The sequence below is a fragment of the Gopherus flavomarginatus genome, chromosome 2 (assembly GCF_025201925.1).
Source record: "Gopherus flavomarginatus isolate rGopFla2 chromosome 2, rGopFla2.mat.asm, whole genome shotgun sequence".
NCBI classification, from domain to species: Eukaryota; Metazoa; Chordata; order Testudines; family Testudinidae; genus Gopherus; species Gopherus flavomarginatus.
This window is the reverse complement of record NC_066618.1, coordinates 68,295,028-68,322,036: the sequence shown is the minus strand read 5'-3', so window position 1 is coordinate 68,322,036 and position 27,009 is coordinate 68,295,028. Positions and strand designations below refer to the sequence as shown.

Genomic DNA, 27,009 nt, shown 5'->3' with positions numbered 1-27,009 from the left:
TTCAGAGAATGTCACTTAACATAATAAATCAAGAAACAGCATGAAATATTAACAAGCAGTCTCTTGCCTGACTATGATGGAGCCTGAACTCTGCTTTGAGATTATTTTGCTTGGAGGTTCTTTAGAATTTTGGAATCTCCATGCTCCCCATTCTCATTTTTTAAAAATAATAATAATTAATAAGTCAATAATGTAGGTTTAATTAAATATTACTTTAAAACCATTGGGCTCAGCTCATAACAAGTTGCATTTTAATATTAATGCCTCAAATGAATAAATCCAAGCAGCATAGTGTCAGAGACATCTTATTTTCTTCTGTAAGTCTAATTAGTTTAGCATTTCAATCAGGGATGTTTATCTTGCTTTCAGTTCAAGAATTCTTAGGACATTTTATTATTATTATTTTATTATTTTACAATGCTGTCCAGACACAAATACTCATGGGAAATGTGTTTACTGCTTTGTGTTTTCTCCAAGTTGTACTAACAATGTTATCATTACTTACCGATGAAGGAAATTCCTTGGTATATTGTGATTCTTTGATCACACTTTCATTGCTGTTGACAAGAACCTATTTGCAGCCTTAATAAGGAAATGTTTTTTAACACTTAAGAAAGAACCAACTTGATTGTATGGCAAACCAATGCACACTATTTATGGTTGTGCCAAAGCAAGTTTAGCTCTGTCATATGTAACATAGGATAAAACTTTGTTTGCAATGGGCAACTGTTTATTTCCTTTTGCTTAGAAATAGCATTTAGAGCTTGATCTTACATTTATTATATCAATGACAAACCTCTTGTTGGCTTTAATCGTGCAGAATCACGGCCTAAGAGAGTACCAATATTCTGATCATGTTCAAATATTACCTTCTTGACCACTACTCTTCAGAATAAATAATTAGACTTATTCAGGGGTGAAAGTAATTTAAAGGGCTTATCAGTACGCCGGAGTCCTGAGTGGGTGGGGGCTCAACTGGAAGAGGCGGGACCTTTCAAGATTTAAAGGTCCTGGGACTCTGGCTATGGCTGGGAGCCCCAGGGCCTTTAAATTACCCCAGAGCTACCAGCTGCAGAGGCGGCTGGGAGCCCCAGGGCTCAAGGGCGAATTAAAGGGCTGGGGCTCTGGCCGCCACGGAGCTCCAGGCCCTTTAAATCACCACAGGAGCCCTGCTGCCGCTACCCTGGGACGGCAGGGCTCGGGCTAGGGTTGGGATAGCGGTGGCAGGGGTCAGGCAGCGATTTAAAGGGCCAGAGGCTCTGGATGCTGCGGGGAGCCCTGGGCCCTTTAAATCCCCGCTGGAGCCTAGCTCCTGGGGCTCCGGTAGCTGGTCTCGGGCAGCGATTTAAAGGGCCTGGTGCTCCTGCCACTGCGGGGAGGCCCGGGCCCTTTAAATTGCCTTCGGAGCCCTGCCGCTGTTGGGGTAGCAGTGTCAGGGCTCAGATGGCAATTTAAAGGGCCAGAGGCTCCAGCTACTGCTGGGAGCCCCGGGCCTTTTAAAGCGCCGTTGAAGCTCCAGCAGCGGGGCTCGGGACTTATTGAAGGTTAATTGTTGGAAGGAATGGTGACGGTGACCTCTTTAAGTGTTCAAATCCAACTGTTAAATTAACCAGTGAAAAATGCATAGTGCTTGCATTACAATAGCTTTTAAATTTCTGATTTATAAGAGGGAAAATTGACCCTTTCAGGCCTATGCTGTATCATTACACCATGCTATTACTGCTGGGAAGGTCAATGCTTTATCATAGTGGTTTTCAACCTTTTTTCATTTGCAGACCCATACAAAATTTCAAATGGAGGTGTGGACCCCTTTGGAAAATTTAGACATAGTCTGCAGACCCATGGGGATCTGCAGACCACAGGTCGAAGACCCCTCTTCTATGGTAATGACAACCTTTTGCTGACCCCTTAAACATAGTTTGCGACCCCCCATGGGTCTGCGGCCCACAGGCTGAAAACCATTGCTCTATCACTAAGGGCTATATACTCCACATCTGAATCCCACAGAACGATGCTAGGGCCTGTGTGAAGTGGAAGTGAGGCTCTGTGAGTTGTTCCTTCATGTAGCTGCCAGTGTCCTGTCTGCAGAAACCCTATGTGGTTGTTGGGCAAAATAAGGGGGAATAGCTAGGGAACAATGAGGAGAAGTAAGGGAGTAGTGAGCCTCATGTTTCCCCTCCTAATGTGGCCTCATGTTTTCATTAAAAAAAAAATGCTGCTCAGAGCCTATTAGCTCCTCCTTGCAGCTCTGTGTACACCCTTCTCCACACAGAAAGGTCACTGAACACAACTGAATAAATGACTGTGTAGCAAGAGATCTTGCCAGGGCTGGGGTGGTTGAGAGGAACATAGAGGATGACCCTATCAGCATCTTCTCAGGGATCGGTGGTGTGTGGTCCTTAGTAACTTGTGTGTCCACACTTTCTGCCCCACCTACATTGCCACTAGCATTGTGGTGCAAGGGAGGATACAGTGATGCTACTCACCCTCCCTTACAGCAGTTTTTCATGGAAGTGTTCCACTCTTCTGCATTTATACACAGGAGGGGAACTTAAGAGTCTAGAGTAGAAATCCCTGTGGGGAGAGACAACATGGCCCCCTTCACTAAATGGAGAACTGAAACAGTGACAAGTAAAAGCCTCTTTGAAAATTCTTTAAAAGCATGTCCTAGTCAATATTTATCTATCTAATGCATTGCAAGTAATTACTGGAATTTTCCTTTAAAACCAAGCTGGGCAGGTTTTGCTGTCAGACTGAAACTGATTTGGCTCAGGAAAAAAACCCTGTAATTTTCTTTTCCTGATCTGAATAAAGATTTTCAAGATTCTTTTCCTGAAATGTGGGCTTTTCTGCAAAGAGCAGTTTCTTCCCCAATTCTACAAAAAGAACAGGAGTACTTGTGGCACCTTAGAGACTAACAAATTTATTACAGCATAAGCTTTCGTGAGCTACAGCTCACTTCTTCGGATGCATAGAATGGAACACACAGACAGGAGATATTTATACATACAGAACATGAAAAGGTGGAAGTATGCATACCAACAGGAAGAGTCTAATCAATTGAGATGAGCTACCCCCAATTCTAGCATCTTCAACCTGTGCTGACTTCATGTGTACTACAGACAGTTAAAAGGCCATAATTTCAGCAGCTCTAATAAAATGCATCCTCAAAACTTGTGAATAATTACCTGTCAAACTTCCTACTTGTTCATACAAATTAGAGCTGGTCGGATACCAACTTTCTATTTTATGGGAAATTCTGAAATTTGAATTTTTGTTTGTTGCTTTGATCTGAAACAGAGCAAAACAGAAAGCCAAAATTTTGAAACTTCCTGTGGAACAAATATTCTTCAAAATTTCTAATCAGAACCACAGAAACATTTCTTTTCAATAATGTTGAATCGTTTTCATAATGTCAATGGCTTATGATATTTAAATATATATTATATAAATAAAATAGTTGAAACAAAATGAATCAAATTAATAAACTAGACATGTTTTTATGTTGTTGAAACAAAATCTAAACAGTAATAGATTTTGTCTAGTCAACATTTTTGTTGAAATTGGTACATTTTTAGATTTTGATGAAACTGCCTTTTCTGTCAGAAGACTGTTCTGTCAAAAAAACACAAACTTTTTTTTGTATTTATTGCAAATAAAGATTTTTTGTACGTGCCCATGGAAATGCCTTCAAGTATTCAATATGGTACTTTAGAATCCTGTTTAGAACTTGGACTGAAGGAAACTAAAGCCTGTTTTTTATTAATATTTATTTAAATTAAGCAAAAATGGGTGTTTTAGAAAGGAGTAAATATTAAATAAAAGTACCGGTTCTCATTGCTAACTTAATGTCATGTTTCCTCTGAGAATCTACATACAGAGGATAGATAATTACATGGAAGAGTCATTCACCACATCTTCCTATTCTGTCTATACAACTGGTGGGTTGCTAAAAGAGGCAGTGAATATAGCCAGGAATTCACACATAGAACCAGGGTTTTTGAGTAAAAATGTCAGAAACCCTGTGAGAATAGGGCTGATTTATTCATCATCCATGCCTGTGCTCAGCTGTAAACCCCCTTCTCCTAGCACTGACCTCACTGCTGCTCTCTGGATGTGCCACCATTAGCTTCCTTCCAGCAGATGTGCAGTTGTGACTCTGTGAGTGAACGTCACAGGATGCAACAGAGCAAGCTGATGCTGACTTAGACTCCAATCCTGCAATTAGCTCCTTCTAGATGCAGGGGTCTGCCTGCTCCATTGTAAAACCCTGCAGAATGTCCACTAATGTGGCATGGCACACTGCAGCTTTACTGCCATACTAGTTGAGCATTGCCTTTATTTGTTTTCATCTTATGCACCAAATGTGCACCATGTTTTAACCATGTGTTGCTACAGACTGCTTGCCTTTGCACCACATAGCGGGGAAGATATATTTATATTCTGCATATACATATTTCTTTTTAAATATGCATTTTTGCCTTATGTCATAAAAAATTCTAAATAGACCATTTTATATTGCATCACACTGCAAACTGTGCAGCCATGTAGATCTTTTGGAATTTGATAATAATTGCCTAACGATGAGGAGGATTCCTGCTGGCACGAAAACTTATGTACCAGGGAACACAAGTGAGTTAAAATGAGTCTAAAAGTAAATATTGATTTTATGCAACAATTTTATCAGCAGTGCCTCTGTCATCACAGGGTAAATTAGCCTCTAGCAGCTGTGGGTGACTGTGGCCAAAGGCTAAAAAGCTTAATCAGAGAAATATGTTAAAAGTTAACGCTCCAAAGTCACATTAAGTAAAAATATAAATAAATAAATAGATTTTTAAAAGAAAAATCTCGTAACATAGGTTATTAAAGTTTATAGTGAAGCACTATGCCCATTCTCCTTTTTTAATTTAAGTGGCAGTACTCAGAAGTTGAGGCTCTAAATTTCACTTTTCTTAAAAATGTTATAGTCTGGTTGAGGGACTTCCTCTAGTTTTCTAGCTATCTTAAAAAATACTCCTCTAGTGCAGAGAGATTAAATAAATACAACTTTAGTGGATAACTAACTATTGCTCTTCCCAGGGCTATGTTGAGTTCCATGATTATGTCATTGCACAAGTAGAAAGAAAACCAAAAGTGTAATGTTTACTTTAGCTGTGTTAGAAACATAAGGTATGGAGGGGGGACATTATTCCTTGTCAAATGGGAAAGGTTAAAATTCACAGGAAGACATATTAAGTCAAACCAACCTAATAGCTTTCTTTGACAGGGTAACAAGTCTCGTGGATAAGGGGCAGGTGGTAGATGTGGTATATCTTGACTCTAGTAATGCTTTTGATACTGTCTCACATAACCTCGTAAACAAACTAGGGAAATGTAACCTAGATGGAGCTACTAGAAAGTTGGTGCATAACTAGTTGGAAAACCATTCCCAGAGAGTAGTTATCAGTGATTTACTGACAGGGCATACCAAGTGGGGTTCCGCAGGGATCGGTTCTGTATTCATTTCTGTTCAATATCTTCATCAATGATTTAGATCAGGGGTTCTCAAACTGGAGGTCGGGACCCCTCAGGGGGTCATGAGGTTATTATATGGGAAGATGTGAGCTGTCAGCCTCCACTCCAAACCCTGCTTTGCATCCAGCCTTTATAATGGTTTTTAATATATTAAAAAGTGTTTTTAATTTATAAGGGAAGGTCGCACTTAGAGGCTTGCTGTGTGAAAGGGGTCACTAGTACAGAAGTTTGAGAACTGCTGATTTAGATAATGGCTAAGGTTAAGATTCTGTTATGGGTATTTTTAGTAAAAGTCAGGGACAGATGGTAGGCAATAAACAAAAATTTACGGAAGCCCACAACCTATCCCTGATTTTTACTATGGCTACCCTGAGAGGAGGTCAAACAGAGCGCTGCAGGGGCTTGCAGCTGCTCCAGCTCCGCCCCTGCTCCTGTGGTAGGGGCTGACCCATCCCCGGCCACTGCTCCAGCATCCCTGGGGCTGGCTGCTGTTCCAGTGGCCCTGGAGCTGACTGCCAGCCAGATGTTCCAGAGGCCACTGCTCCGAGGCGGGCTGCTGCTGCTCTGGTGGCCCCAAGACTGGCTGCCAGCAGCTGCAACAATGGACCCGAAGCTGACCACCAGCCACTGTTTCGGTGGCTGTTGCTCTGGCAACCCCAAGACTAACAGCTTCTCCAGCCCTACCCCAGAAGAAATGTTAGAGGTCCCAGAAAGTCACGGAATTCATGACCTCTGTGACAGAATCGTATCCTTAATAATGGCACAGAGAGTACACTTATAACGTTTGCAGATGATAACAAGCTGGGAGGGGTTGCAAGTGCTTGAGAGAAGAGGATTAAAATTCAAAATGAACTGGACAAACTGGAGAAATGGTCTGAAGTAAATAGGATGAAATTCAATAAGGACAAATGCAAAGTACTGCACTTAGGAAGGAACAATCAGTTGCACACATACAAAATGGAAAATGGCTGCCTAAGAAGGAGTACTGCTGGAAGGGATCTGGGGTTCATAGCAGATCACAAGCTAAATATGAGTCAACAGTGTACACTGGTGCTGAAAAAGCAAACATTGTTCTGGGATGTACTAGCAGGAGTGTTGTAAGCAAGAAGTAATTCTTCCGCTCTACTCCATGCTGATTAGGCCTCAACTGGAGTATTGTGTCCAGTTCTGGGTGCCACATTTCAGGAAAGATACGGACAAATTGGAAAAAGTCCAGAGAAGAGCAGCTAAAACGATTGAAGGTCTAGAAAACATGACTTTATGAGGGAAGACTGAAAAATTGGGTTTGTTTGGTCTGGAAAAGAGAAGACTGAGAGGGGACATGATAAAAGTTTTCAGATACATAAAAGGTTGTTACAAGAAGGAGGGAGAAAATTTCTTCTCCTTAACCTCTGATGATAGGACAAGAAGCTTAAATTGCTGCAAGTGTGGCTTTGGTTGGACATTAGGAAAAAATTCCTGTTAAAGTAGTTAAGCACTGGAATAAATTGTCTAGGGAGGTTGTGTAATCAGGACTGGCCTAGAATACTTAGTCATGACATGAGTATAGGGGACTGGACTAGAAGACCTCTCGACATTCCTTCTAGTCCTACAATTCTATGAATCTATGATTCTATGATTATGTTCAGATTTTAAGATATTTGCATAATATGAAAGTTTAATATATTTATATGATTGTCATCTTAATCATGGGTGAGGACAACTGATGTATTATTTCACAGAATGTCCTTGTAATTCTTATTTGTGAAAGGTGTAGACTGCAGCTTCCCAGAGTTATCCAAGTCTAATTGTTTGATACAGGTGAAACAGCCCACTACGTTTGTAATATTATTCTCTCTTAATATCTGATGAAGGATGCATCTGCTTATCTCAATATAGACTCTAGCACAATTGCTAGAAATCATCTATGGCTTAATTCCAGGGGTTATGGAGTCCTTAATGGAACAGCAGTATTTATAAATGTTGGCCCAGAGCCCCCAAAAGACTTGTGTCTAACTGTCACATTAAGCTCCTAAATCCAACATTTAGGCACCAATATCATCAAAATCCCACTCACCTGCTGCCTAATTCTGTTTGTGCCTAAAGTCCCTTGGCACCTCAGTTTTCACCATTAAAGTTCCCTAGGCCAGCAATTCTCAAACTGTTGATCAGGACCCCAAAGTGGGTCACAACCCCTTTTTAATGGGGTCACCAGGGTTAGCTTAGACTTCCTGGGGCTGAAGCAGAAGCCCGAAACCCACCATCTGGGGCCAAAGCTGAAGCCCAGCAGCTTCAGTCGTGGGCATTGGGGCTCAGATTACAGGCCCCCTGCCTTAGGCTGAAGCCCTGGGGCTTTGGCTTTCCCCCCCCTCCCGCCCAAGGTGGTGGAGCGTGGGTTCCCCCTACGCCACCTCCAACCCGAGGTGATGAGACTCGGGCAGGCTCAGGCTTTGGTCCCCCCTGCTGGGGTCATGTAGTAATTTTTGTTGTCAGAAGGAGGTCATGGTGCAGTGAAGTTTGAGAACCCCTGCTCTAGGCAAAGCCTAAGTCTTTTTTGTGGATTTAGCTTATTGTTTTTTGGAACAGATTATCTTGTGGTTCAGGGACAAGACCCAGGATAGCCCTAAGTGAGTGAACACTGGGGAACTTTAGATCTCACCAGTGCCACTTTCTACGCAGACAGGAAGACAGTGCTACCAAAGTAAATATTCTCCGTATCTTTCCATGGCTTCTGGGAGGGTTGCTTTGGATAAGGCTGACAAATAAAAAGTAAAGAAGTCCAAATTATCCCCTCTGGTACAACAAGCAGAGGGGTCAGAGATACAGTGGGCTATCTCCTGTGGGATACTGGGGGAGTTGCAGTTTTATGGCATTATCTGCCCACCATAAGAACTTGTTAGAAGCCTCTGCAGGGGCTAGGCTTTGCAGGGTTTTGGGGAAGAAAGATACGGAACTAGATGCTAGTTGCTCTCTGTGCCTCCATTCCTTGTTACCCTTTCAGAGTTCTGTTTCAAATTCCAAGAGAAAGTTAATTAGGGTGACCAGATGCCATGATTTTATAGGGACAGTCCCGATATTCAGGGATTTTTCTTATATAGATGCCTATTACCCCCACCCCCTGTCTTGATTTTTCACACTTGCTCTCTGGTCACCCTAAAGTTAATGCTTTTGGAAGCAGTGTTGATTTCTGTGGATTCTCCTGCCCAGATGTTAGTTTGCAGCCAGGAAGGGTTCGCCAAATGGTATCCTTGTTCAAGAGAGAGCTGTGCTGTCAGAAGATGAAGCCACTAGAACAGCTCCAAGGAGTCTCCTAGCTGTAGCTGCCTCTTCATCTATGATTCTCAGCTTTTGCTCCCTTGTGGACCTCAGGATCTGTGAGGCTGGGAAGTTGCACCTCCACCTTGCACTGCCCCTCAGATGGGCCCGAGCACCTGAGGGGACAATCACCTTTAAATTTTTCACAATTCATCCTCTAGAATTCTGTGTCCATTTTGCCTCTCTGTGTTTCTCTGCAGGAGAGAGACAATCTGAGATCTCTCCTATTAGCAATATAGAATGTATGGGCTAATCCCGGAGTTGTACACCCCAGGAAATGCATGGCCCTTATGGATGTCAGTTGTTTCATGGGGGAATATTCTTTTCCTTCTCTAGGATCTGTAAGATACTGTTTAATCTGTTGGTAATGAGTATTGCTGGAAATACTTGCAGCTTCAATTATCAGCCAAGCAGTAACCTAATTTGCCTGGGAATCAGTTCCAAACACACCCCACACTTCTGTTTCTACTTTCAACTATAGCTGAATTGAAAAACACAGCATCTGTCATTTACAAGCTTCTCACATTCTTGTCTAAACCTAGACCGAATAAACAGAGCAATCACTGAGGTCGGGATGTGAAGTGTAACAATAAACTTGGGAATGTGGAGCAGAATTTGCAAAAATGTTAGTAGAGCTACAGTCACTTTAAAACCAAGATTGATACAATGGAAAAATCTGTTAAGAATGAATTGGACCTTTGGCAGGATACACAGGTTTGCCGTGTGTAATTACTGTAAATACTGGAATTGTGGAAAGGTTTGCTCTGCCACTGACCTGCTGTGTGTCCTTGGGTAAGACACTTCACTTCTAAGCTTCAGTTTCCCTGTCTTTAAAATATGGATAGATCATACTTTGTAAAATGCTTTGAGATCTACAGGTGAAAAATGCTATCTGTTATTAATATAATTACTTCTCCTGTACTCTGGGGCTCACAGTGAATAGTCATTGGAAGAAGTGGAAGGGAGAGCCCTCCAGAGGAGGTAGGCATTTTGAACAACACATAAGTAGAGTTTAGACACTTGGGCTTTTCCCTCCACTTTACTCCCTAGCAGGACCAATACAATTAACAGTGTGTTTGATTATTTATATTTATTATACATTATTTATTGGGTAGCTCTTTTTATGAACCCCAAGTGATTAGTGTGTTGTTATAGATCTTAGAGAGCTGAATTATCTGTCACCATATACATTTCTTAGGTTTCTCTCTTTATTTACAAATTAAACAACTGTGTCATATCGCCTTCAATCAAAAGCTTTATTATCCATGTCTGGAACACGTTCTTATGTGTTAAGAAAAAGTGTACATGGCATAGCTACCCTATTATTTAAATTATTCCTCACTATTATTGGTTTAGAATATTTATTAGTTTTTGATAACTTCTTTCATTATTCATAAAGGATACCCACACTATCTAATGAGAAATGCAATACAATAAATCTTTATTTTGCACAACTAGCATCTTTCAACAAATTCTATTCCAGAGCGATTTACAGCAAGGGTCCAGTCCTGTAGGGAGCTGAGCACTTCCTGCAAATGGCTGAGTGCTCTCAACTCCCGTTGATTTCAGTTGGTGTTGAAGGCACTTGGCACTTCACCTCACAAAACTAGACTCTTAGGTTATAGTTAGTTAAAAAAAATAAATGATAGCCAAGGGAGAGAGGAATTAAGCAGCAGACCCAGGGAGGAAAGATGTGTTTGCAAATAACACTTGAAAAAGTATGGAGAGTGGCGGAGGCAGATGCAGGAAGGTTGTTGTAAATGATCTACAGATTATCTTCTCAACTATGCAGGGCTACTGAGATAAGATAGGATCTACCAGACTGGATCAGACCCAAGGTCCATCTAGTACGGGATCCTGTTGGATAGTAGCCAGTACCAGGTGCTTCAGAGAAAGGGGTAGAATGTGCAGTAGGTAGAGTGGGGATGGGAAGATTATCCCTTTTATTATAACTGGATATTCTTTTTATTCTTCTGAATATCTGTTTTTTTAAATCTTGCTAGGATCTTGGTCTCAGTGGCATCATGTTGCAATGAGTTCTGCAGTCTGTGCATTGTGTGGGGAAAAGAGTGCTTCCTTCTATTATTTTTGAATTTGTCATCTTTTACATTCATTAATGAATTTCCCCTTGTTCTTGTGTTAGATTTTGACCTTTGGTGCTAATCATTATATTGGGATAGAATGATATCTCCTGAAACTTGGAATGGTGTCTGCTGCTACATGCTTACTAAGTGTTCCCTCCCCACACTATCCACCAAAAATCCAACACACTTTGTATTTTAATGTGATTCTGACCCTTTACATCTAATTGGACCAGTCATTTGTTCAGTAATTAAACCTTTAGCTTAGCAAGACAATCTGTTAAGAATTCTGGAATCAAGTAAACCTCAGTTAGCTACAGGTATATCAGCTGGAATGGTGCACATCAGTGTGAAGCATGCTTACCTCCAGAGAGGCTGGAATACAAAAAAAATAGTTTAATTTAGGATTATTGATCCATTTATTTTTTGTTTTTGTTTCCAGCTGAGCTACCAAGATCCTCTGCAATCAAGCTCTCTTCCTGGCGTGATCTTCCATCTCAGCTGCAAGAACTGTATCAGCAGGGTTTCATCTTGGCTGCTGTCCACCCTTTTGTGCAGCCAACTGATGAAAAAGAGAGGACTCCCCAAGAACAAATCTTCAGGGCTGTGCTCATCAAGAAAACAGAAAGGTAAAGCACTTCCAGTGAGCTGGGATAAAAATAGACAATGAGATTTCCTGCTGAGTTTTGACCTAGATCAGGAAATTATAGCAATGTCATTGCTAATGTTTGCTGTGCAAGGCTTGGATATTTATTTATAGGCTTGAATAGGTTTAACATGTTCTTCGTGTTTATAATCCATCTGCATTTTGTCAGCTAAGACAGAAAATAACAAGTTGAAATCTGCTTTATATTTTGGAATCTGTTATCATGAAAAAGCAAACAAACCCTGTGCCTAATAATTTGCTAAGACAGTCCATTTTTTGTTCTTTATTCTAATAATTTAGTGGATTAAATACAGCCAGAAAAATATTTACTTTGAAGAGGCATAAAGCCAGTGGATAACACAATTAATATGAAAATTGTAAAGTAACGTGCATTTTTATACTTTAGCTACAAACTTTACTCTTAAAACTATAAAAGTGCTTTTAATTTTCCAACCCAGTACAAGTCATTTTAAACCAACAGAACATGAGTCTGTTTGCTTTGTTCTGTGTTTTAAATTGTATTAAATATCTTTGTGTAATACATTCAGTGGCTGGGGATGAACACAATTCCTTCTGTTTTAATCTCCCAATTTAATAAAAATCAATAGATTTTTCTGCTTAATCATTCCAAAAAGAGAGAGAGAAATTGAGAATAAACATTCATAATAGTAGTAAAATTTTTAGTAAAGAGTTTTTAAAAATACATTTAGACTCCTAAACTTTAAGGCCAGGAGGGACCATCATGCTCATCTAGTCTGTCGTCTTGCATATTGCAGGCCACAGAACCTCACTAACCCACTGCTGTAGTAGGCCCATAACCTCTGCCTGAGTTACTGAAGTCCTCACATTTTGTATTTAAAGACTTCAAAGAGAATCCATTTAATGCTGGATTGATAGCCATGGGGACCAGAGTCTACTATTTGCAGTGCAATCTTCCCATATCACAAATGCTTCTCAGCACTGCTCTGACACAGTCTAGATTAAAGAACTGATGCTGAAGCTTGCAAGGATCATCCCCTGCCTAAAAACACTAAGCCTGCTATGGACGATGCTGAGCAATAGGTGGCTATGTGTCCATCTGGGCGACAAAGTCAGCTTGCCCTGGTTCCTCCACAATGGATTGTGGTTCCTCCACAATGGATTGCTCAGTACTTGCAGCGATGCTCTTCAATGCCTACATGAGTGACATACCACCAGGGAAGTCACTCAGATTTGTATATGCAGATGACTTTACTCTGGCGACACAAGCAACCACCTTCAATAACATCGTCGACCTTGAATGGGGACCTAAACACCATGGAGGAGTATCTCTGGAAATGGAGGCTCAGGCCAAACCCCCACAGAGCAACAGTCACTGCATTCCATCTTGATAATAGGAATGCTAAGCGCATTGTGAAAGTGACCTTCTGCAGCAACACTGTGCAACATGACCTCTCTCCAACTTATATGGGAGTGAAGCTGGAGTGCACGCTAGCCTTCCATAACTAGCTGAAGAAGGTAGCCACTGAGACGAAGACAAGGGTCAGCCTGGTCGAGAAACTGGCAAGCACAAGCTGAGGAGCATCAGTGCTGTGGACATCAGTGGCGGCCCTGTGTATTCTGTAGCTGAGTATTGTGCACTGGTATGAACAGAAGTAGCCACAGTCGACTTGTTGATGTCCAACTAAACACTTTAATGCGATGCATCACTGGAACCCTCAAGTTGACCCCAACACCCTGGCTGGCTGTGCTGTTGCACATTGCAGTGAATGGATGGGAATGCAATGCCCTAACCCTCTGGGAAGTCCAGCGAATCAAGAAAAACTAATGTCTCCTCAACCACTAGGACCTCAGTGATGTCCCTCACCACCGCTTGAAGTCATGCAAGCCCTTTTGGACCTATGCGCTTAACTTCCAGCAATGTGACTTCAACCCTGATGGAGCTTGGAAAGCCGAATGGAGTTCACAAGAAGTCACAAACACCTTGTGAAAGACCCGATGCAGGAGATCTCTGGCTTTGATCTTCCATGAAGCTTATAGGCAGCCCCAAACAGCATCCACATAAACCATGGCAGATGCGGACATTGATGCACAAATGGAAAATTAAAAACCCTCCAATGTGTGACTGCGAGCACCCCGAACAGACTGTGGAACATATAACAACATAATGGCTTCTTCAAAAATACAAAGGAAGCATCGCAGTGTTATACTCCTCTACTCCTGATTCAATTATCTGACTTAACCATCTACATGTAAAATTATAGTTGTTGTTCTACAGCTACATCAGCCATAAGAAGAAGCCCTACTATGCTGGAACAATTTCTAGGAATTAGAGGGTATTTCATTCTCCTTTGCCTATACTTGTCCTTATCTATTTCTGCTGAGGATTTAGACAAGGAGGCTAACTGTGGTTTGGATACTTGTTCAATAGAAATTGGAGTAAGACCACAGTCTCACTTCACACAGCCTACCAAATGATCATCAGACGATAGAGACTTGACATCCCTACCAACTACAGATAGGGCCAAATTTGAGACAGTGGCCTAAGGGAGAAAGGCTCCATTTTTCACTACCAATTACATATAGGCATTAAGTATCCCAGGTAGATTGACTTTTTAAAAGAATTGTCATTTTATACTGACTTGCTTTGGGGCTTGTCTACACTACCATCTGGATCGACGGGCAGTGATTGCTCCAGCGGGGGTCGATTTATCGTGTGATTGATCCACCACCGATCACTCTAGCATCGATTCTGATACTCCACCTCAACAAGAAGCGCAAGGGGAATCAATGGGAGAGCGTCTCCCGTCGGCACACCGCAGTGAAGACACTGCAGTAAGTAGATCTAAGTGTATCGACTTCAGCTACAAATAGATCGATCCCTCCTCTTCCTCCTCCCTCATAGACCAACCCTTCATTTTATAAATAAGGAACTTCATGCTGTTTTGCAACCTACCAGTGTTCTTGGCAAAGGGAGGTCACAGTTTTGTGACTGAGACATAGGATTGAGAATAAGGAGATGTGGGGTCTGTTCCTGACTCTTTCAGAGATGTCCTCAATAATATTGGGCAAGTCACTTGCCAGAGCTGTGCCTCAGTTTCTTCAGTTGCAAAATGGGTAGTAGTTCCCATGTGAGTAGCTCCCTTGAAGTTACTGGGACTACTTGCTTAAATTAAACACAAGCTTATGTGTTTTGTTGGGCTAAAAAGCTCAACGCCTTTGAGGATTTACCTGTAAAAGTGGGCTAGCGCGCATGTGCATGATATTATCTTACACTCAATGCGCTTGATTTGTCAGTGCCTTGCACCTTGTGTAGTAATTTACACCTGTGTGAAACTGAGCCAAATCTGAATTCTCTGCTCACTTGTACTGGGGACAGTGTTTTACACCCACTTTGCACATCTATGAATGAGTATACAAGATATAAGATATATTTGTTTGCATTCCCTTAACTCCCATCTCTCAGTTTGGTTCACTGAGTCTGAATGGGTCTAAGATGGTGTAATTTATGTGTTTAGGCAATGAAAAAGAGTATAGCAGGAAAAAAACCCTAACAGAAGGGTAAATTACACCAGTTTAGACTCCCTTTGAATCGTTTAGATGCGCCTCTGACTTTGGCCAAATGTGTGATGGTAGCTACTGCCACGGAACAAGGGGGAAATGCAAATTCTGAAGATCTCAAAGCAGAATGAAGAGAGATGGGCAGCTGACTGATCTCAGACAGCCGTGGCAAGGGACTGGGCAGAAGGCTATTTTGCGCAGTCTGTTCTACAGTCTAAATGGAATAACTGTGATTTTACATCACAGAAAAAAGGATTTCAAAGCTGTTTCAGAAAAATCATCCTTAGTAGAAGACATTTTATAAAATAAAATAAAGGACGTGATTAATTTGTGACCAAGTAATAAGATCAGTTAAGTATCTTTTAAGTTTGGCAAAGATCTGACATCTGACGCCTCTGTTAAATTAAACAATTGGATGGAAGTAGATGATTATGGTATTTTCTAAACACAGTATATCTAATGAGGGCTTATGTTTAGTGTTAGAAGATTGTAGGCAGTCCAGCTCTAAGCGTAAACTCATTGGCGAAGTCACCTACCTTTTGAACCAGAAATGGCCTCTTTCTGTTTTCTGTAATATCACCAAGAATGCACACAAGAGCTGTATTATGTACAAAAAAAATCTTTTAGGTTTCATGAGCTCTCAGCCTCACTATTCACTGCCATTCTGTATTGTGCATCTGAAAGATTGTAGGGCTTACTTATTTTTCTGATGCTTCTTATTAACACCAATTGTTTTGATGCTAATATTTAAACTTTCAGTTCTCTTACAGTGATCATTATCTGTCCTGTTTTTCTCCCACTTCCTTCCTTGCTTTCTGAAGATAGCATAAATCAAAGAGTTTTGTTAGTTTCTTTTCTTTATGCAGCACTATCAGTCAGGTATTTGTGTGTACCTAGACATCTAGTTGTACATTTTAATTAGTCTATATACTTCCATCAGCATTACTCCATTTTATTTCAGACTGATATTTTAACATGGTTGCTATTGACATACATTTCTAGAATTTTGTTTTTCATGGGATCACCCCTCCTTCTAGCCGTGTGCTAGCCGATGGTATGCCTAGTGGCCAGAGCAGGAGATGGTTGTCAAGGCATCTTCCTGATGCTTCCAGCAACTCACTGTAGTCTTCCTGTGCTTTAGCTTCCCCAGCTATAAAATGGGAATAATAATCCTTACCCCATCCTGTAAAGTACTGTGAGATCCATTGATAACAGTGCAATATAAGTGCAGTGTATTACTGCTGCTGCTGCGGCATTGTCTTTGTATTTTAATGTGCTCAGTGGGGACTTGCAATGTCATTGTATGGCTTTTTTTAACATTACCAGGACATTTCCATTAACTTACATATTTTTATTGACCCCGTTTGCTGACCTTATACAGTACCTGTGACAGAGCACAGGGAAACAGCAGCTGATCTAGCACTGTGGTCACTGCAGCTCCAATTAAACACTGCAGAACAAACTCTGTTAAGAAGAGCTGTACCTAGTTGGAGGATGAAGGAGACTTGGAAGGCTAATTAAGCCATTAGGCAAAGGATACAAAAAGGCACAGGAAGTAAGTAGGGAAGGGAATGGAGAGAGATAAGAGGGTGGTGGGAATCAACATTGTAAATAAACTGCACTGGGTGATTTACCAGCATGAAGATCTCTGAGCAGTTTGTGGACTTGAGCAGACGCAGGAGCGAGTGGGCCCTGCCACACATGGAGGCTTGTCTGGAATCTTAGCCAGTGCAAGGGTTTGGTGACCTATCTGATGGAGGAGGCCCTGCAATGGCTTGCAAAACAGCACGAATAAATGCAGAAGACTCTGCAAAGTTATGAACAATCCTATCACATGGAAAGGCAGGCTTTGTTTGCTTGGCAGGCAGAGCAGCAGAAAAGCCTGAAAGATTTCATAAGGGAATAAGCCAACATGCAGCAACAGCTCCTACAGAATGTGGTGAGTCCCATGGTGGTGGATGGTGCCTGGACACAGGGCCTGGGACTATGTAAGATGGGCCCTGAGAGATGATCCTGATGCATTCCTGTGCACTATTGAGAGAGTAGCTATGGGTGCAGGTTGGTATAAGGCAACCTGGGCCCTGATTCTGGCTCCCTATCTGTCAGGAGAAGCCCAAGCAGTATATATGGCTCTGAGTGAGGAGCAGGCCAGGAATTACGAGATGGTGAGGGCAGCCATCCTGGATCGGTTGGATCTGTCGATTGAGAAGTACTGCCAAAAGTGCAGATCAGCAAGTTGAACTGGAGGTTTATGGCCCTGGCCGGTCACCCAAAGGTTTATGGATTGGGCCACCTGATGGTTGAGACCAGAGTGGAAATAATGAATACTCTGGTATTAGAACAGTTCCTTCAGGGCCTCCCTAAGAAAGTACAAGTGTGGGTCAGTTGGCATCAACTAGATATGGTGGATGCGGCCGTGAAATTGACAGAGGAATACAGAGATAGACTTTTCCAAGAAAAAGGGACAAACCAGAAAAGAAGATCTAGAGCGTGGGAGGAAGACTGAAGAACCCACAGCAAGAAGAGGCATAGAGAGGATGAAGGAAGAACCCCAAGGAGCTCTGGCTGGGGCTCGACCCACTACATGCTATCAGTGCAGGGACACATAAAAAGGGACTGCCGTATACAGGGACTGCAGTTTTGCCGAGTTTTGTGGCTGGGTCAGAACTGGAAAGAAGAAACAAGGACAGAAACTGTCCACCATTTCGATAGTGGCGGGGAGGATATGGACTTGTGGATATGGCCTCAGGTTGCTCTCTTGTCTGGAGGGAGCTGGTGAAGTCTCACTGGATGGTTCCAGGAGCAGCTGTGGACATGGAATGTGTCCTTGGGGATAAGAGACACTGCCCTGTGGCCCAAGTGCTCCAGAGTGCCAGGGGAGGTTTAGTTGGAAACAGGTTGCGGTAGTGGAGGGACTATCCTATCCGGTTGTGTGGGGCACTAGTTGGAGCCCCATCCCAATTCGGAAAAAAGGTAGTATAAAGAATCCCAGGTTTGGGAAAGGGAAACCAGAAGGGAGAGAAAAGAATGAGCCCATAGGAGAAACAATAGAAACCCATAAACAACAAAGCCGAAGTCAGGAGGAAAGGAGACCCCCCCAGGAAATTGAAGGTGGGGGGATAGGAATTCAGGAAGGAGGTACAGGGGAAACAGACAGCACAAACTCCTTAGTAGAGGTTGAGAGACATATGGTGCCCCCTGCAACACAGCCCCAAGGAGAAGAAACCCAGGCACTGTTTGGAGGTTTGGGAGAATCTGAAACTCTGAGGGATCAGGGGATAAAGGGAGTAATCTTGATCCTCTGCCAGATACAAAGGGGGATAATGGGGGAGTAATTCCCCAGGGTGCCCTGATGTGAAGACTTGTGGGCTGAAATGGAGCTATGATGGGTCTGCTCCCCTGACAAAGTGTGATTTCTGTGGGTGGAGAATGTGCAGACCCCACAAAGTGACCCAGGTGATCACCCAGGGACAGAGAGAGACTCCCACAGGGTGAAACCTCTAGTAAGGGTGGGAGGACATGGAAAGAAGACTTACTGTCAGGTAACGGGGGAGGTGTGTGAGAGAGCTCTGGGCAACAGCAGCTGAGCCAGTGCTCTGGTCACTGCAGGTCCAGTTAAACACTGGAAGGAAGGAAGTTGGGAGGGGGGGAAGCAGACAGAGAGAGGGAGAGATTACTCTTCCCAGCTTGCCTCAGGAGCTGAAGGCTCCCTAAGACTGAGAGAGTAAGGCAGTATGATGTACAATGGTGGTGGGTATCAAGACTGTAAATAAACTGTACCAGGTGGACTTGAGCAGAGGCAGGAGCGAATGGTTCCCCTGCCACAATACCCATTTCAAGTGAATATGGAAATAGGGCTGCTTCTGCTTCTGGATGTATGTGAGAAAGAGCTATTCATAGCAGATAGTGCGAGCCATGTGCATCTTAAGGAAAGTTTTTCCCCTTAAAATGTTAACTTTGTTACAAAGACAACAGCTATTTTTCAATCAACATCAAAATTTACAACACATTATGGAGATTATTAATTATGATGGTGCATAAACAAATATAAGCATGTTAATTCTTTAGAAACAATATGGGTGATGGCAGGATGTCATGATTATGAAGGACTTGATTCAGTCTCATTAAAGTTAGTGGGAAGACCCTGTTTTGACTTTAATTTTTATCTTACTACTACTATATCCTTGTTAATATAGTAGCCTGAGTGTTCACACATTAATGAACTAGTGAGAGTTGGATTGGGACTCAAATGGAAAAGGACAAAATTAGCAGGGTAAAAAACTCTTATTTTAAGCTTCTCAAAGGGTATTGCAAAAAACTGTATGTTTATTTTTTTAACCGTTTTAATTAAAAGTAGTTGGCAGTGATCTAAGTAATGCTTTTTTCATATCTTGTTTTAATAATGACTTTGACTCTGACAGAGATGAATTCTGAGAATTTGGATCTTCAGAGGAGAGATTTATCAGTTAAACAAGATGTGCAAGGAGCAATGTGTGAATCCAGGCTCTTCAAGACGGGATTTCTTTTATGTAGGGGATGGGGAGGCAAACATAAGGTTTAGCCTAGAGTCTACTGATTCACACTTGAGAAAAGTTGATTCACACTGATTTACACTTGAAGAAAGTATGTGATAGCAGTAGAGCTTATTACAGTATGTTTCTCTTGGCAAATGGAACGTAGAGAATCAGTTCATTTCCAGTAAATAGAAGGCTCTGGCTAACCAGAATAAGAGTAATCGGTTAGATCTGTGAATGGTGCAGACAGAACAAAAGCTTAAATGAGGAGATTATTAGTGGTCCATTTGTGGGAACCAACTATTCCTCTTTGGTATTTTATTTTCTGACTCTTTCTTTAATATTTCATCTCAGATCTTTTGTTTAGGTATTTGGCACATTATTAATTCTGAGAATCTACTCCTTTTGTGGCAAACTTACGCCTAACAGAAGTCCCAACATTGGCCTTTGAATGAGTTGTCTGCATCAGCTCCATAGTGCTGGATTGCATTAGCTCAGGCCTGCACAACATACAGCCGCCCTGCAGAGGCTCACAGTGCGGCCCGCAGGGGGATTCTAAATCCTGCGCACATGACGCTCTGCGGGCAGCCCAGAGCCCTTTGAATCCCAGCCACGGCTGAGATTTAAAGGGCTCAGGGCTGCCCACAGCGATGGGGAGCCCCGAGCCCTTTAAATCTCAGCCGCGGCTGGGAATCAAAGGGCTCTGGGCTGCCCGCAGCCACGGGGAGCCCTGAGCCCTTTAAATCTCAGCTGTGGCCTGGAATCAAAGGGCTTTGGGCTGCCCACAGAGATTCCCAGCCACGGCTCCAGCGGATGGGCTGGGGCTGGGATTTAAAGGGCTCGGGCTCCCCTCAGTGGCAGGAGCTCTGGGTCCTTTAAATCCCTGCCCCAGCCCTGCCAAGCTTTAGGTTCCCCCAGCCGCTGGAGCCCCGGGCCCTTTAATTTGCCCCTGAGGGCTCCCAGCCACCTCCTCAGCTGGGAGCCCCTGGTTGATTTAAAATCAGATATCACCTCCCCACCCCCAACCTTCCTTTTTGGCCCACAGCTGTTTTGGTGGGGCGGTGCTGGGGAAGGAGGGTTTGTTTCTGTAGGGCTGGGCGGTGCTGGGGCAGGGTGTTTCTGCGGGGCTGGGGGGTTTCGGCTCTCAGCTGTTTTCTTTGGAGTAATGTGGCCCTCGCCACTTTACGAGTTGTGCAGGCCTGCATTAGCTTTTCCTTCCTGTTTTGCTCTCTCAGCTGCCTTTGCTGTGACACTCCTGTCTAGTGTGCTGTAGTTTCAAAATTGAATGTTAATTAAGATGTTTGCATTTCTCATCCTGACTAATATGTGCTAAAAAGAAAGCCACATTCTCTTCCGTTAGGAGATCTCTATACTAAGTTCATGGATAATTTGCTTAGAATAGTGCTTGTGTGTTCATGCGTACAGTAATAAATTGAGTTAGCTAAAAATAAATTGGATCCTGGCAAGGTCTTTTTTGCCATATTGCTGACAATCTTTGAGATTTATCTTATGCAGGTTTCAGCTGTAATCATTAAAATAATAATTAAGGAAAGAATTTCAGTGCAAATTTAGAATCAGTAGTTTTATTATTTGGGGGTAAATTTTCAAAGGAGAGCGCTGGGTTTATCTCAGAAACTTTACACTTGTTCTCCTTTTCTGTTAAAATAATGAAATCTGCTCTACAGTGACACTCTTGATGAGCTCATGCTGCTTCATTCTTCTTATTTCCCCACAATTCAAAACACAAATATTCACAATTTGAACAATACCAATTTTACGTACCTGCCAAGGAATCTGACAGAGAGTTCAAGGTGACTCATCAAAATAGCATAGCTTTAAATAAAAAAAGAATTATATCTATTGTATAACTTGCGATTTATTTTTAAAAAAATAACAAAATAGCACCAGATGAATCCAACTAACAGTGTTTTACGTGGTGTAATCAAGGCCCTGTATACACAGTGGCAGGCTAGACCTAAAGTCTGTGGCAAAGTCCATGGAATCTGTAGCAGACTTGAAATTTTGCTGTATCTTCATTTAAAAATGGAGGATTTCCATCCAACACATTACTGGCATGAAATCCCCAGTGGTGACAAAGTGGAGAGGCCATGGCTTATGTACTCAAAAACCCAGAATGCTGCTTACTGTTTTTGTTGCAAACTCTTCCAGTCTAATGTTCCAGCCACATTGGATTCTACGGGAACAAAGGACTGGAAAAATCTGGCTAGAAATCTGACATGCCATGAGAAGGTAGCAAATCACCAGAGAGCATTCCATAGGTGGAAAGAGCTTGAGATGAAACTAAGGTTAAAGGCCACCATAGATGATCAGCATCAAGAGAAGATTGCATCAGAGTCTCTTTACTAGCACAATGTTCTGAAAAGGCTCATTGCCATTGTGAGAACAGTGTTGACACATGATGACATATTGATGCGAGTGATTTAGGTGATGAACTGAAAGCCCTTTTTAAGATACATTTCAGCAGGATCAACTCCAAAGGCTGTCTTGGAATATATGTGCACAAATAAGATGACCACCCTCTTTCCAAATGCTTCTGTTCCTCTGTACATACTTCTAATACTTCCTGTAACAGTTGCCAGTGGAGAACACAGCTTCTCCAAGCTGAAATTAATAAAAACACATCTACACTTCACAATGACACAGGAGAGGCTAGTCGGCCTTGCAACCATCTCAACAGAACATGAGTTGGCCCAGACTGTGGACCTTCAGGAAGCAGTTCAAATCTTTGCAACCAAGAAGGCACAGAAAGCACCACTTGGATTATTCAAACAGATAAAAATGCCAGTGTTTACTATGCATACAAGAAAAGTTACATTTGCTGTTCAGGCGTTTGAAAGTTAAGTGTTAGTTAAAATTTTTGAACAAGGCATTTTAAGTTGTTAGTTCTCCTTCATTGGGGTAGGTAGCAGAGCAGTACCATGAGAGGAGTAGAACAGGAAGAAGGCAGAATTGAGACCTTTCAAAATTTTGGCCAAAAAGAGGGTGTGTGGGGGCATCATTTGAGCTTCCTGCCTCAGGTGCCAAAATGTCGTGGGCTGGCCCTGGCTTGAGCAGAATCCTCAGAGCTATCCACACATTAGGAAAAGTGTCCTTCATCTCTGCATAATGAATGAATTGGAGAACTTGGAGTGGAAAGTACTTCCTGTGTTGCAAAATGTGCCCTTACCAAGGCCCGTAACCCTTACGAATGGAAAAAGTCCTTTTGAAAGCAATGAGACTAATGCTGTGGCTAAACAGCAAAGTAGAAGAAGCAGTTAGAGGCAAAAAGGCATCCTTTAAAAATTGGAAGTTAAATCCTAATGAGAAAAATAGAAAGGAGCAATAAATTCTGGTAAATGAAGTGTAAAAATATAATTAGAAAGGCCAAAAAAGAATTTGAAGAACAGCTAGCCAAAGACTCAAAAAGTAATAGCAAAATATTTTTAAAGTATATCAGAAGCAAGAAGCCTGCTAAACTGCCAGTGGGGCCACTAGACAATCAAGATGCTGAAGGAGCACTCAAGGATGATAAGGCCACTGCAGAGAAACTAAATGAATTTTTTGCATCAGTCTCCACGGCTGAGGATGTGAGGGAAGTTCCCAAACCTGAACCATTCTTTTTAGGTGACAAATCTGAGAAACTGTTGCAAATTGAGGTGTTATTAGAGGAGGTTTTGGAACAAATTGATAAACTATACAGTAGGGTTGTCGATTAATCACAGTTAACTCACGCGATTAACTCCAAAAAATTAATTGCGATTAGAAAAAAATCACGATTAATCACAATTTTAATCACACTGTTAAATAATAGAATACCAATTGAAATTTATTAAATATTGTGGATGTTTTCTGCATTTTCATATATATTGTATTCTGTGTTGCAATTGAAATCAAAGTGGGTATTATTTTTTATTACAAATATTTGCACTGTAAAATTGATAAACAAAAAAGAAGTTTTTTTTCCGATTGACCTCATACAAGTACTGTAGTGCAATCTCTTTATCGTGAAAGTGCAATTTACAAATGTAGATTTTTTTTTGTTACATAACTGCACTCAAAAATAAAATAATGTAAAACTTCAGAGCCTGCAAGTCCACTCAGTTCTACTTTTTGTTCAGTCAATCGCTAAGACAAACTAGTTTGTTTACATTTACAGGAGATCATGCTGCCATCTTCTTATTTACAGTGTCACCAGCAAGTGAGAACAGGCATTTGCATGGGACTTTTGTAGCCAGATATGCTAAACATTCGTATCCCCCTTCATGCCTTGGTCATCATTCCAGAGGACATGCTTCCATGCTGATGATGCTCATTAAAATAATGCGTTAATTAAATTTGTGACTTAATTCCTTAGTAGAGAATTGTATGTACCTGGCACTATTTTACCTGCATTCTGCCATATATTTCATGTTATAGTAGTCTCAGATGATGACCCAGCACATGTTGTTCATTTTAAGAACACTTTCATCACAGATTTGACAAAATGCAAAGATGATACCAATGTGAGATTTCTAAAGATAGCTATAGCGTTCAACCCAGGGTTTAAGGATCTGAAGTGCCGTCCAAAATCTGAGAGGGACAAGGCGTGGAGCATGCTTTCAAAAGTCTTAAAAGAGCAACACTCTGATGCAAAAACTGCAGAACCAGAACCATTGAAAAAGAAAATCAGCCTTCTGCTAGTGGTATCTGACTCAGATAATGAAAATGAACATGCATCCATCCGCAATGCTTTGGATTGTTATTGAGTAGAACCCATCATCAGAATGGACGCATGTCTCCTGGAATGGTGGTTGAAGCATGATGGAGCATATGACTCTTTAGCGCATATGGCATGTAAATATCTTGCAATGCCAGCTACAACTGTGCCATGAGAAGGCCTGGTCTTACTTTCAGATAACATTGTAAATAAGAAGCAGGCAGCATTATCGCCTGCAAATGTAAACAAACATGTTTGTCTGAGTGATTGGCTGAACAAGAAGTAGGACTGAGTGGACTTGCGGTCTCTAAAATTTTAAATTGTTTTATTTTTGAAGGCAGTTTTTTTGTACATAATTCTACATCTGTAAGTTCAACTTTCATGATAAAGAGATTGCACTACAGTATTTGTAGGTGAATTGAAAAATGCTGCTACTTTTGTTTTTTTTTTTACAGTGTAAATACTTGTAATCAAAAATAAATATAAAGTGAGCACTGTGCATTTGGTATTCTGTGTTGTAATTGAACTCAATATATTTGAAAATGTAGAAAACACCCAAAAATATTTAAATAAATGGTATTCTGTTATTAAAAGTGCGATTAATTATGATGAATTTTTTTAATTGTTTGACAGCCCTGCTAAACAGTAATAAGTCATCAGGACCAGATGATATTCACTCAAGAGTTCTGAAGGAACTCAAATGTGAAATTGCAGAACTAGTAACTGTCATCTGTAACCTATCATTTAAATCAGGTTCTGTACCAAATGACTGCAGGATAGCTAATGTGACGTCAATTTTTATAAAGGACTCCAGAAGTGATCTCAACAATTACAAGCCGGTAAGCCTGACTTCAGTACCAGGCAAACTGGTTGAAACTATAGTAAAGAATAAAATTGTCAGACACATAGATGAACATAATTTCTTGGGGAAGAGTCAACATGGTTTTTGTAAAGGGAAATCATGCCTCACCAATCTACTAGAATTTTTTGAGGGGATCAGGAAGCATGTGGACAAGGGGGATCCAGTGGATATAGTGTACTTAGAATTTCAGAAAGTCTTTGACAAGGTACCTTGCCAAAGGCTCTTAAGCAAAGTAAACTGTCATGGGATAAGAGGGAAGATACTCTCATGGATTGGTAACTGTTAAAAGATAGGAAATTAAAGGTAGGAATAAATGGTGATTGTTCAGAATGGAAAGAGGTAAATAGTGGTGTCCCCCAGGGGTCTGTACTGGGACCAGTCCTATTCAACATATTCATAAGTGATCTGGAAAAAGGGGTAAACAGTGAGGTGGCAAAATTTGCAGATGATCCAAAACTACTCAAGATAGTTAAGTTCCAAACAGACTGCGAAGAGCTACCAAACCATCTCACAAAACTGGGTAACAAAATGGCAGATGAAATTCAGTGTTGATAAATGAGAAGTAATGCGCATTGGAAAACATAATCCCAACTATACATCTAAAATGATGGGGTCTAAATTAGCTCCTACTACTCAAGAAAGAGATCTTGGAGTCACATCCACTCAATGTGCAGCAGCAGTCAAAAAAAAATGAACAGAATGTTGGGAATCATTAAAAAAGGACAGATAATAAGACAGAAAATATCATACAGCCTCTATATAAATCCATGGTACGCCCACATCTTGAATACTGCATGCAGATGTGGTTGCCCCATCTCAAAAAATATATATTGGACTTGAAAAAGGTTCAAAAAAGGGCAACAAAAATGATTGGGGTATGAAATGGCTTCCATATGAGGTGAGATTGATAAGACTGGGACTCTTCAGCTTGGAAAAGAGATGACTAAGGGGGGAATATGATAGAGGTCTATAAAATCATGACTAGTGTGGAAAAAGTAAATATGGAAGTGTTATTTACCCTTTCTCATAACAGGAGAACTAGGGGGTCAACAAATGAAATTAATAGGCAGCAGGTTCTAAATAAACAAAAGGAAGTATTTTTTCACACAACGCACAATCAACTTGTGGAACTCCTTGTCAGAGGATGTTGTGAAGGCCAAGACTATAACAGGGTTAAAAAAAAGAACTAGATAAATTCATGGAGGATAGGTCCATCAATGGCTGTTAGCCACGATGGGCAGGGATGGTGTCCCTAACCTCTGTTTGTCAGAAACTGGGAATGGGCGATAGGGATTGGATCACTTGATGATTACCTGTTCTGTTCATTTCCTATGGGGCATCTGGCATTGGCCACTGTCGGAACACAGGCTACTGGGCTAGATGGACCTTTGGTCCTACCCAGTATGGCTGTTCTTATGTGAGAGTAAGAGCTGCAAAGCTGGGGTCTCTGTGTCTGTGTTTAACCATCTATAAAAGTGAGATATTAGTGACTACTTCAGAATGGTATTATGAGATTTATTTGATGATTGTAAGGTGCTTTAAAATCTATGGACGAAAAGTTTTATGTATTATTTATTTATTATGTTGTGTGGGCTGGAAAATATTTCTTGCCTCCTCCACAGTCCAAGAGGCACATGCATATTTCTGCCTCCCCAATATCATTCTGAAGACCCTAGCTGGGGCATGATACCTTGGGCAGATGAAGAGATTAGGCAGCCATTTAGGCATAACCCAGCCATCATTTGGGTATCGCTTCCCTCCTTAGGTAATACATAGGTCTCTGAAGCTGTGGGTTCACCTGAGCTATGAAACTGTGTTGGGTTCTGTGTAACATGTGCTGGAACCCAAGATTTGACTGAATG

At 41.5% G+C, this 27,009-nt stretch overlaps 1 protein-coding gene across 4 annotated transcripts in view; it reads left to right on the top strand.

Moving 5' to 3' along the window:
• RFTN1 (raftlin, lipid raft linker 1) overlaps window positions 1–27,009 on the top strand; it is a 118,372-nt gene that overhangs the window by 25,673 nt on the left and 65,690 nt on the right. For all 4 annotated transcript variants that reach the window (XM_050938411.1, XM_050938412.1, XM_050938410.1 and 1 more), the window contains exon 3: window positions 11,332–11,518. In XM_050938411.1, the coding sequence (XP_050794368.1) occupies window positions 11,332–11,518 (187 nt within the window). The remainder of the gene's footprint in view (window positions 1–11,331; window positions 11,519–27,009) is intronic.